This window comes from Aptenodytes forsteri, unplaced genomic scaffold, assembly GCF_000699145.1.
Source record: "Aptenodytes forsteri isolate BGI_AS27 unplaced genomic scaffold, ASM69914v1 Scaffold297, whole genome shotgun sequence".
NCBI lineage: Eukaryota > Metazoa > Chordata > Aves > Sphenisciformes > Spheniscidae > Aptenodytes > Aptenodytes forsteri.
The window spans coordinates 847,957-859,409 of record NW_008796167.1 but is presented as its reverse complement, the minus strand read 5'-3'; the positions used below and the strand labels follow the sequence as shown (position 1 = coordinate 859,409).

General features: G+C 50.0%; 1 protein-coding gene across 2 annotated transcripts in view; it reads left to right on the top strand.

Annotated features, from left to right (window-relative positions):
* Positions 1–11,453, top strand: part of PXN (paxillin) — a 22,228-nt gene extending 10,775 nt beyond the window's left edge. The window contains exons 1-7 of one of the 2 annotated variants that reach the window (XM_009287521.2): positions 3,354–4,277; positions 4,908–4,988; positions 7,235–7,405; positions 7,750–7,923; positions 8,484–8,565; positions 8,927–9,075; positions 11,083–11,453. In XM_009287521.2, coding sequence (XP_009285796.1) covers positions 3,918–4,277; positions 4,908–4,988; positions 7,235–7,405; positions 7,750–7,923; positions 8,484–8,565; positions 8,927–9,075; positions 11,083–11,349 — 1,284 coding nt within the window. In that variant the 5' untranslated portion in view covers positions 3,354–3,917 and the 3' untranslated portion in view covers positions 11,350–11,453. Of the gene's footprint in view, positions 1–3,353; positions 4,278–4,907; positions 4,989–7,234; positions 7,406–7,749; positions 7,924–8,483; positions 8,566–8,926; positions 9,076–11,082 lie in introns of those variants that run through there. The other variant, XM_009287522.1, reaches the window with a different exon arrangement.

Here is an 11,453-nt window from a genome sequence, read left to right as displayed (position 1 = left end):
TGCAGCCCAGGATACAATTGGCCTTCTGGGCTGCGAGCGCACATTGCTGGCTCATGTCCAGCTTTTCATCCACCAGTACCCCCAAGTCCTTCTCGGCAGGGCTGCTCTCAATCCCTTCATCCCCCAGCCTGTATTGATACCGGGGGTTGCCCCCACCCAGGTGCAGGACTTTGCACTTGGCCTTGTTAAACCTCATGAGGTTCACACGGGCCCACTTCTCCAGCTTGTCCAGGTCCTTCTGGATGGCATCCCGTCCCTCTGGCGTGTCGACCGCACCACTCAGCTTGGTGTCATCTGCAAACTTGCTGAGGGTGCGCTCGATCCCACTGTCTGTGTCATTGATGAAGATATTAAACAGTACCGGTCCCAATATGGACCCCTGCGGGACGCCACTCGTCACCAAAGAGTGGACTTAAGTCTTAAGTCAAGTGACTTAAGTCAAGGAGAACGAAAAACTGTATCAGTTGCTCTTGTTAGAGTGTGTTTTGGATGAAAATTAACACTGATTTTTGTTACAATGTAAATGTGGAGTCTTTGGCCTGAGGGGAAGAGGCTAATCTAGCCACCTAAGCAATGCTTACAAGGGCGTGGAGTGACTGACAGACTCGTATAGATTCAGTATGTGTCACGTCCAAGGTGAGATTAGTGATGTGAATAGAACAAAGCCCATGTCATCTGTTCTTGCTGTGAATGCCCTGAAGCTTTGTTTTCATTGCCATCAACTCAGCCAACTGGAGCATTTTATTAGTGTATCAAGAAGAAAATATCATGCTTTGTTCTATTCATTGATTGCTTTTTTTCAGCTTTGAAGTGTAAAATTTACACGTCTGACTATGAGTAAGTTGTTCATGTGACCTTTACTCACAGTCTAGACATCCTTGGGTTTGTAGCTGGCTTCCCAGCAGCCGCTGCATGCCCCCATCACAGCTGCAGGTGAACACGAGCTATCACTTAGAGGGCATAGGAAAAGGATCTCGATGGCTGTAGAACTTCATCTCCCATAATCTCATGTGAAGATCAGCACAATGTCATACTGGTTCTGCTCTTTGATATCCCATTTTCCTTCCCTTATTCTTGGAAGTAAGGCTTTGGATCAACACGGCTCTTTGATTTGGAGGTCATGATTGCTATAATGCTTAATTCTTTGCTTTTTTTCTTCTCCTTACCTCTGTCTTTATCTTTTTCTCTCCGTATTCCTTCTGTCTCCTTTTTGCAGACTAGTTCCACTATATCTCTGATTTCTGAGCCCTCGCTAGGACCGGTTCCCAATTCAGCAAATGCAGACTCCAGCAACACTCCTCGCAGTTTAACAGTGCTATCCCATTCCAAACACCCTTCTGCAAGTTACAGTGGGGACTCAGCGGTGCCAACATCTGCCCCTTCAGCAGTCCTCTGCATTGAGGAAGGCAGTAATGCTGTAGTTCTGCCTACTTCAGGGCATTCTGCTGCTCCTCCACACATGCCCCGTTTGCCTCAAATGGTCCCTGTGCCCCCACCACGGGTTTCTTCTGGTTATGCTACTTGTGGGCAGCAGATGACCTCTGCAAGCTTGGTTCGGCTGAGCAGAAAGCCTGACTCTTCTAGGAATGCTTCCCAGGCTGTGGCGGCTTCCAGTGCGGAGCTTCTGTGTAGACCTGCTAACGTGGAGGCACAAGACCTAGAGAACGATTTGGCAAAAGAGACTGAGAAGAAGGAGCAGAGAACTGATCCCAAAGTCTCGAGTGTACCAATTTCAAATGCTTCAAATGGTCAAGGGAAGGGGCAGATACCTAAAGAGTTGGATCAGCAGGGAGCATTCAGGGACAATTCAGCCCTTCCTTCCCAGGGCAGAAGTGTGGAAACAGCTTTAGATGAGCTATGGGCCCTGGAGCTGTCTGCACATGTGCCAGAGGTACATGCAAAGAATGACAGTGTTTTGAATCCTGCATATGAACCTTCTGTTGTGGCTCTGGATCGGTGGGATGTCTTCCCAGACACTAAAAACCCATTGGGCTTTGTAGGGGAGCAAGAACAGGAGCTAAAAGCTGAAGTACCACATGAAACCAAGGTAGATGGCTGTCCTGATCTGGTCAAGAAGAGGCAAGGCAGAGAGAGAACTCCTAGGAAGACAGGTACTGCTAACATGAAGAAAGCCAGAGGAGATGAGGAAAATGAGCAGTTCAGAAGCTCTGCAGTTGCTCCGGAATCTCCTGAAAATGTTTGGAAAGCTGAATGGGATCTGCCATGTGTCTCCAAATCACCCATTGAGAGGATTTCTGCATCAGGCCAGGCAGGCACTGAGTGACTGTAGGAGTAGGACAAGTCCTAGCTAGGACTGTTCTGACAGTGCACTAACATTTTGTGTGTGGTGTGAGTGTGCTCACCCACACTAACAGCATGCAGCTCTGAGCAATGTTACTGACAGCTGCATGTCATGGAGGTTTGAAATCCTCTGCTTTATTTTGTGGTCTCTTCTGCATGTTGGTCAGCAGCACAGAACATGGCAGTTTGTGGGGACTTCCCTGTGAAATAGACTTTTATTCCCTAACGGGGGTAAGTCTCAGTCCACAGAAGCGTCTGAAAAGTTAAAAGGGCTGTTTCACGCCACTGGAGCATGTTCCTGACTTGGGATGGCAGCTCCTCTGCTCTGCTCGCCTTTTTAGGTCTCATTGCTGGGGCTGTTAGTGTTCCTTCCAGTGCTGGAAGTACACTTTGTGCACCAGACATCTCTGACCAAGAGTCTTATGCCTGTAAAGGGCAAACACAGAGAGGCTGCCCTGCGTCCTTGTGATGCTGAGGTTTCTTTAATGCTCAGTGGAGTGGTCATGCTGCACCTCCTATCTTGGCTTCCTGCTGGTTAATCTTTCCCTTCCTTTTCTAGATAGTTATTTTTGGCTGCTGTGATTATCCTTACGGGGTTTTTCCTTGCACTGAGTCACTGTTCTGGGCTGTGCCAAGAGGAGTTTTGGCATTGTGGAATAAATGTCATCATTCTTCCTGCTCACAGTTGTCACTAATGGCTTGAGTTTGTGCTGTTGCATCTTGGGGCTTGCTCTGACATTGCTCTTCTCTGCTGATATTATTACCTTTGTCATTTAGATTAAATCTTTAATCAAGAGGACAAAAGAGACTGCGAATGTGCATCCAATGTATCGTGACCTCTCGCCAAGGCGTAAACTAGGTCCTGCCATATTTCACAAGACTGAGTCCCAAGATCGCTTGATTGAAGAGCTGCAGGACAGACTGGGCATCGCTAAACAGGAACAGGAAGAGTGGAAAAGCCAGGATGACTGGCTGACAGAGGGGGTCATTATCACTGCCAGACCCCAGGGGGAAGAGCAGAATGGTGGACAGCAAGTAGAGAAGGTAGAAAGCAGGGACATGTGCTGGGAAATTCCAGCACGTCCCTCTGTCCAGATAGCATTGTGTGGAGGTGCAGATTAAGTTTCTGAGTGTCCTAAGCAACACAAAATGAAGAACTAACTCTTTCTACTCACCCTTGTCTGGCCTGAAAAGGGAACCAGCACTCAGGTCCTAGTTCTTGATGTTTAAGAATTGGATTGGGATCTGAGGGTGCTGGTGCTGGTATCTGTTCGGGCAGTCTGCTACTATCACATATCACATGTCCACTTGGGGATTATTTTTAAAACCATGCCTGTCATAGAGGCAAGCTCTGTTTTCCCCAATACTGTACCTGTGCAGGAAGTTCTGGGTGTAAGATGGTGCTCTTCCTTGAGCTACACGGGGAAGCATGTTTTCTAGTTCCCTTCCCTTCTCTTTCTTTCTGCTTTTTCCCCTTAGGTAAACATAGTGCTAACAACCAGCCTTCCTGTTGCAGGAAGTACTTGTTGGTTCCTCTTTGGATTTATTCACCTTTCTTCTCCTCCGTGTCTTTCTAGGTGGTTTTTCCTCCAGAATCCCCGCTCCCCCCAAGGAGGATGGTCTCTGTTCCAGCCTCTCCCCTGCTCCAGCCTTCCAAAGAAGCTGCAAAGACAGTCCCTGCTAGCGCTGTTCCCTCTCATGTCTCTGGCCCTGCGTCTCTACCCCCACTCCCCCCTCAACCTTCCCATGTGCCATCTACCCCAGCTCCTAGTCCAGTCTCCTCTTCCTTCAGCTTGGCTCCCCAGCCTCTCTTCCAGTGGGAAACTTCTGATGATGATTATCACGAGCTTTCTGTTGTGGGCACCCCTCCTTCTGAAGATCCTAGGCATTCCTGTTCTCCCCAGACCTGGACCCCTAGCACCAAGACAGTTGTTTCTGTTGGCTGTCAGACTGAAGATGACGCTTTCTTCCCACAGATGCAGGCAGGCTTCTCTCTTCTGGTTTGTTTTTTTAGCAGTGTTTTCCAGTCTAACTACTGCTCCCAACTGGATAGCTCAGTAGATGTAATGTTCAGGTAAAGGCTGGTACTGAACTGCTAGATAGGAGAGAGGACTCACTGCCAGTATCTAATCCCAGCTGTGCCTGTCTAGCACTGCAAAGGACATGTCTGTGCAATAGCCTGCTGGTGAATGTGTGTGGTTCCTGTCTGTCCTGATGATCACTTTGTGCAGCAGGGACTCTGTTTCCCTCTGAGATGAAGAAGGTAGCTCTGAAACACAGGCTGCAACTCTCCCTGCCACAACCTCTCTTGGAGTGGGCGGAGTAAAAGATGGCCAAATCTTGATACTGGAAGGAGCAAATCAGCGGTCCTTCCAGTGTTTGCCCATTTAGACAGGTGTCCACAGTGCAAGTGGGTTTTGGGGAGGAGATGGTAAGATCAAGAGCTGTGTTCTGCATCTCCTGTCAGGGAAGGGCTGCAGCGCCAGGATGGTGGGAAGTCTTAATGTATATGAGCAGTGCAGTGGTGTGCGATGATATGTGTACAGGCAGCTCTCGAGCAGTGAGCAAGGAAACACCTCTGCATCTTGAACTGTTGTACTTTTCAGGTGACCTCTGCTCCTCCCTTCGTCCGCAGTGCCAATCTGCTGGCTGCTCATGCACCCCTGGGCCCCCCCGCCCCTGTGAAGGCAGGATCTCCTTTCTGTTTCCTCAGCATGGTGTGCTCTTCTGGTCCATGAGTGTGCTGCAGATGCTGCTAGAATCTGCTCCGAGAGCTCCCAGCGCCGTTAACGTAGATGATACCCTGTAGTGCATGGTTTGCTGCTCACAGAGCTCCTAACTGAACTTGAGTGATGGGTGAAGGGCGGGAATTTGAAGGGCCTTTGCATGATGAATTTGTGCGGATGCTGTGCTGAGAGTCCCCTGTAAACAGCAGGCATTGTGTGCAGGAGGTTGAAACAACCCTCTTTCAGGTGGGGACTCATCTGTGAGCTGTCAAGAAGGCTGGGTCACCAGGCCAGGTAGAAATTGTAGTGTGCACAGGTGGTTGTACCTGCGCTGAGGTCAGCTGTGGGTTGCAGGAGTGTGTGGTCCCTACAGGCAAGGGTCAAGTGCTCTGTTGCTCCATGTTGAATTCATCTCATCTCCTTTCTCTCCAGATGGTATTTATCATTTGTGTGTGGCATTTGTGCCTGCCCTGCCTGGGGGCCACAAGCCCCTGGCTAGAGTGGGAGAAGGTATGATTCTCTCAACACGGCCTGGCACTTCTCCTCTTGTTGTGCTGTGCAGGAAGCCCTGGCTTTGTCCTGGGACTCTGGCCTGGCTTTGTTTACAACGGCCTGTCGTCTCCCCCCTGTGAGAAGTCTCCTTGCAATGGTGTGCTTTGGAGACATTCACTGTAACTGTTTGGTAGCAAATAACTGCTGCGTAGCGGAGGGTTTGTTTTAGGCTCAGGACGTTGGGGTGCAATGGGGCTGCTCTGTGCTGCTGGACTAGGAGAGGTTGCAAGTTTTGAGATGGCTGAGAGGAGAGAGGAGGGGAAAAGCTGTGTGTTAGGCTCTGTTGGGAGTCATGCTGCATGCAAGGCAAGGCTGATGAGGAGAGTGTGTATATGTGTGTGTAAAAAGCTAAAATTAGGTATGTCATGAGAATTTTTATACAAATGAGTAGAAACCAGGATTTGTCATTGAGTAAACTATTCAACTACAAGTACAACCAGCTGCAGGACAGGGAATAGAGCTCCTCCTGTGGCTGGAAGGGCAGGTTTCTGCCAAGGCTGTGGAGCACCTCAGTGTGTCCCTGCTCCCCTGGCTGTGCTGGCAGCAGGCTGGTGGGTTGTTCACAAGTGTAGATTTTATGTCTGTTTTAATCTATCCTCTTAGTAAGAGAAAAGTGCTCAAGACCAGCATCTCAGGGAGGGACTTCTTTGGGTCTCTCTAAACCTAAAGATAGTAGCTATTGCAGTGCAAAGTCAGCTAAAATAATCTGTATTTCATTATTGCAGTTTGCCTGCAAAGGGGGCTTTGGTGGCCAAAAAGAACATGTACTTTGTTTATAAGTTATGAACCTAATTAAAACATTTCTGCCCCTCCTCTGGGAAGCCTTTCCAAGCCCTGTGTACTGTGGTGGTGTGAGTTTCAGAAACAGCCTCTGAGACAAGTACCTTAATCCCTTTCCCCCCACCCCTGTGCATTTCCAGCAGGCCGACAATAGATGTGGCAGTCTTTCCATTGCAGTCCTGCCTGCTAGGGCTCTGCTGTGGGTGCGCTGCCCTCTCTGTAGGTAAACAGCAGGCAACTTGAAGGGAGTTATTTCCTTCCTGCTTCCACTTGCTTAGCTCAGGTGTGGGATGAGAGCCACCTGATGGGGGCAAAGGAGACTTTGCAAAAAGATCTGCAGAAGGTGGTGCAAAGGGAGGGAGGGGAAGGGAGAAGATATTCTAGCCGAAAGGGAGGTGAGATGAGGATGAGAAGAGGGATCTCTGTCAGAGGTGAGACAGTGACAACAGAGAGAGAACAACACCATAGAAATAGAGAGAGGTCAAGGGGAAGGGGCCCTCTGGACGGCGTCTCTGCTTTGTCAGCTGGCCAGGAACTGATGAGGTAAAGGGAGATTTTTGGCAGAGGCTTAGAGAGCGCTGTACTGACTCCTTGGGATCTGCTGGTGACTTCTGCTGTATGCACAGTGAAGGAAAATCAAATCCCCAGTTCACAGCTCTGCTGTTACACGTCCCAGGGTCTCTGCATGTCTCTGCATGGGCAGAATACATGTGTGTACTTGATCCTGGCTCTCACTGGCTTCTGCAAAGAGTGTAGCTGTCTCCTAGCGATCTCCTGTCCGTCTCTACAGAGGAGCCACTGGCAGCAACAGCAGGCATTTATCTTATAAGCACAGCAGCACTCGCCTTACAGTCTTTGTTTTCTCTTCCCTGCAGTTCATGGCGCAGGGGAAAGCCGGGAGCAGCTCCCCTCCATCCACAGCCTCCAAGCCTGGCAGTCAGCTGGACACCATGCTGGGAAGTCTCCAGTCTGACCTGAACAAACTGGGTGTAGCTACAGTTGCCAAAGGTGTCTGTGGAGCCTGCAAGAAGCCTATTGCTGGGCAGGTGAGTGGAAGGTGCTGTCTCATTGCTGAATCTTGGGCTGCAGCTGGGAGTAATGGGGAGGGCTGTTTCGTGAGGCTGAAGAGACTGGAGATGCTGGAGAAACTGAAGTACTCTATTTATCCACTGGCTAGGTACGCTGTAAGCTCCTCCAGTGACCTCTACCCTGCCCTTGAGGGACTGCCCTCTCCTGAGATGATAGGTAATTCAGTTTTCATGCTACCCCAGTCCAGGGCTCACTTGAGTAGTAGAACTTGTCATTCTTGCTGACCTCCAGCTGGTATCTTGTCATGTGGTCTAGGGGAGAGGGAGGTAGAGTTGTCCTTCATAATTTGTCTTCCCAACAGGTAGTTACAGCCATGGGGAAAACCTGGCACCCTGAGCACTTCGTCTGCACCCACTGCCAGGAGGAGATCGGATCGCGAAACTTCTTTGAGCGGGATGGTCAGCCCTACTGCGAGAAGGACTATCACAACCTCTTCTCCCCTCGCTGCTACTACTGCAATGGGCCGATCCTTGATGTGAGTTCCTTGAGGGGATTAAGGGTGCTGGCAAGGTGCTGCGGGCCTGGGTGTTAAAAACTCCACTTCACCCATGTGTCCTGGGTGGAAGATTTTGTTTGGGGACTTCTGTTTTTCCTTTGCCCTCGCTCTGAAAGGGAAACAACTTGGCCCAGTCAAATTCTTACACCAGTGAGAGGAGTTAGTCCCTCTTACCTTCGCTGAAGTTCCTTCAGAACCCCACATCGCTCCATCGTTCTGGTGATGATTCCTCAGCATTTGTCTATTGGTAGTCTGTAGTAACAGGCACCGGTGCTAGTCCTGAGAGCTGGACGGGGCCCTGTATAAGGGAGGAAGCAGTGCGTAAGATCCTTTTAGGGTAAAAAAAAGTGTGCAGTGGGGAAAGCCTGAATCAGCCAGAGGCGGGGGAGAATTGACTCAGCTCTCTAAAGGACAGTCTATTTTAATGCACGCTCTTGTCAGTACCAACATTAATGTGTTCTTCCCCCCACCCAGCCCCTCCTTACCTCCAAGCTGAAGCCATCATTTACATGACTTGCACTTTGTCTTCTTCTGAACAGAAAGTGGTGACGGCTTTGGACAGGACATGGCACCCTGAACATTTTTTCTGTGCCCAGTGTGGAGCTTTCTTCGGACCTGAAGGTATTGCTGGTTTATGCAGTCTCCTCCCTGAACTGCAGACAAGCGTGTGAGGCAGAGCTGCTATTGGGGGCAGCCTGAGAGATGACAGGGGAACTACTGAAGATGGAAGTTCCAAGGGATATAGCTGTTTATGGGGGAAGGATGCTAGCAGTAGTCGTCTTTTCTCCCGGGGGAGGAAGGGTATGCGTGTGCATGTGTGCGCATGGGACGGGAGGGGCAGCAGAACAAGGAAACAGCTACCTGCTGTGTGTGTTAGCAGGGGGAAGGATGATCCTACCCACACTGGTTACCCCGCAGGGCTTGGCTGGCCATAGGTAGAGATCAGAAGCTGATGCTCTTTGCCTCTCTTCTCCTTTGGCAGGATTTCATGAGAAGGATGGCAAAGCCTATTGCCGCAAGGACTACTTTGACATGTTTGCTCCCAAGTGCGGAGGCTGTGCCCGGGCTATCCTGGAAAACTACATCTCTGCCTTGAACACCCTGTGGCACCCTGAATGCTTTGTCTGTCGGGTAAGAAACCCAAGGTCCTTTGCTGCTGCTGTACGACCCCTCTCATTTCCACCCTGCAGGCATCTGGTCCCTTATCAGGAAAAAGGCGTCTGTGGGGTAGTGAAGGGCAGCAAGCCCCACAAGATAAAAACGTGTCAGCAGCCAAACACCTTCTTGTTCCTCTGCCTGTTTACATTAAACTTTCTAGCTGCTTTGCTCTTTCTGTTCCCAGCTGCAATTAGGGGCTTCTGCAGCAGCTCACAGATAAACAGAGACATTTTCTGTGACCTTTAAATAATTATAAGCTAAGCTTCTCTCTAAGCACTTGCCTCAGCAATCAGATTTTGAGGATCTTCCTCCTATGCTCCATCTGACAATGTAAACTAACGAGACTGACCTTGTTCAGGCAAACATGCAAGTCAGTGAAATAGTGGCAGGCTCCATACAACAGGCATAATAAACAGGAATACTGCAGATTAAATGCTTGGCACTCTTTCAGAGAGCCTTGCAAATATTAACTCTTACAGGCCCCAAGAGATAAGCAAAATCAGCCAGTGTTTTCCTGGAGTGGGAAAGAAAGGCAGAGACCAGAACAAGCAGTAGAACCACGAGCTGCCAACTCCTGGTATGATGCTCAGAGCGGACTGTCACCATGCTCTTGGGACTGCCTGCCCAGAACTATCTGTGGCTCCCAGAGTGGTGTGCGGAGAGTGGAGGCAGAAGATGGCAGTCCTGACTGTGTGGGGCTGGAGGGGCTGTGCCTTTTTGTGCGGAGATTGAGACTTCTATCAAGCAGTTCTGCTTTCCTTTCCCCCTGCTGCATTAGGGGGGCCAGCACTGATGTCTTCCAGGACACAAGATGGGATTCTCTTCCTGTTTTTGCTGAAGCAGAGCAGACTTTTCAGCTGTCCTGCTGACTGAGGGAGGAGACTGTTAATTGAACTAATTGTCAGCATTAGAAAAGTCTTGGACTCGCTGCAGGCAAACCGCATTCATCCCAGTATTGAGTGTTTCGCTATCGGTGGCTTTGCATGCTGTTTGCTGGACTCCTGTGTACATGTTGGAGTCCAGCTGTGTGTGATACTGCGTGTCCTCCCTGGGGAAGAGGATGGTGTTGGGCCTGAGCAAAACCAGGATTCTGGAAATCTGGCCTCTCTTCTGGGCCTTGCTGCTGATCTGTTTGGTAAATCTGGCAGTATCCTTGACTCCCCCCACAGCCTGCTGCCTCAGTTTCCCACTCGTACAAGGAGGGGAGTCGCCCCAGTCTTGTGGGGGTGGTGGGTGCTTCTGTTGCAGGTTCTGAAGTGTAGCATCCTCAGCTGCCTGCCACTGAGGGGGATGAGGAGCTCTGGGTGCTAATAAGCACATAGCTGGTGTATCCTCTTCTCCTCATCTATTCAAAATCCTAAGCGCTGTAGAACAAACAGTTTCTCCCAGCAGCGATGCGTGTGTACCTGGCGGAGATGTTTCAGGATGGACGATCCTGCGCAAAGTGTGCCTGTGTAATGCCAGCCATTCTGGAGAGATCACTTGTAAAGATTAATTGTGCCCCATTTTCTCAGCTGGAACCAGTCCCACGTTCATCAAAATTCTGCTGCATGAAAGCCTGTGTTGGTCCCTGCTTCTGCCTGCCATTGTGGGGAAGCTGGAGTGAGGTAAAAAAAAAAAAAGGAAAGGTGCTGCAGTGTTTCCCATCTCGGGGGAAGGAGTCTTCTCCTTTCTCCTGGCTGGACACATCTGGTAGCTCGTCTGTAGTATCTTCTTTGTAGAAGTGAAACCAGCTGAGGGAAGGAGCATGGTTAATTCCCTTGCTTGTGGCTGTATCTGTCCATCTATCAGCCTTTCCTTGGAAACTCTTCTTGGTGGACAGAGTTTGGCTCTTTGGGCAACAGGACGATGCTGAAAGGCAGCGGTTCACCCTGCTCACAGTACAGCTAGGCTGTGCCACAGAGCAGAGGAGCCTTGTGGAGCTGCCCACATCCCCAGCTTGTTATACAATCTGTCCCCTTCTGCTTTATCCTCCTGCAGGAATGTTTCACACCATTCATCAATGGCAGCTTCTTTGAGCATGACGGGCAGCCCTACTGCGAGGTGCATTACCATGAGCGCCGCGGCTCGCTCTGCTCTGGTTGCCAGAAGCCTATCACAGGACGCTGCATCACTGCTATGGGCAAGAAATTTCACCCTGAACACTTTGTCTGTGCCTTCTGCCTCAAGCAGCTCAACAAAGGAACCTTCAAAGAACAGAACGACAAGCCCTACTGCCAGAACTGCTTTCTCAAGCTCTTCTGTTAGAGTTGTCATAGATGGGCGCTAAGCATCTTTCTGCCACCCCCGTGGCAGTTCTGTCTCTCTGAACATTACTGTGATTTAGAAACTTTACCAGGCAGGGGAGGAGG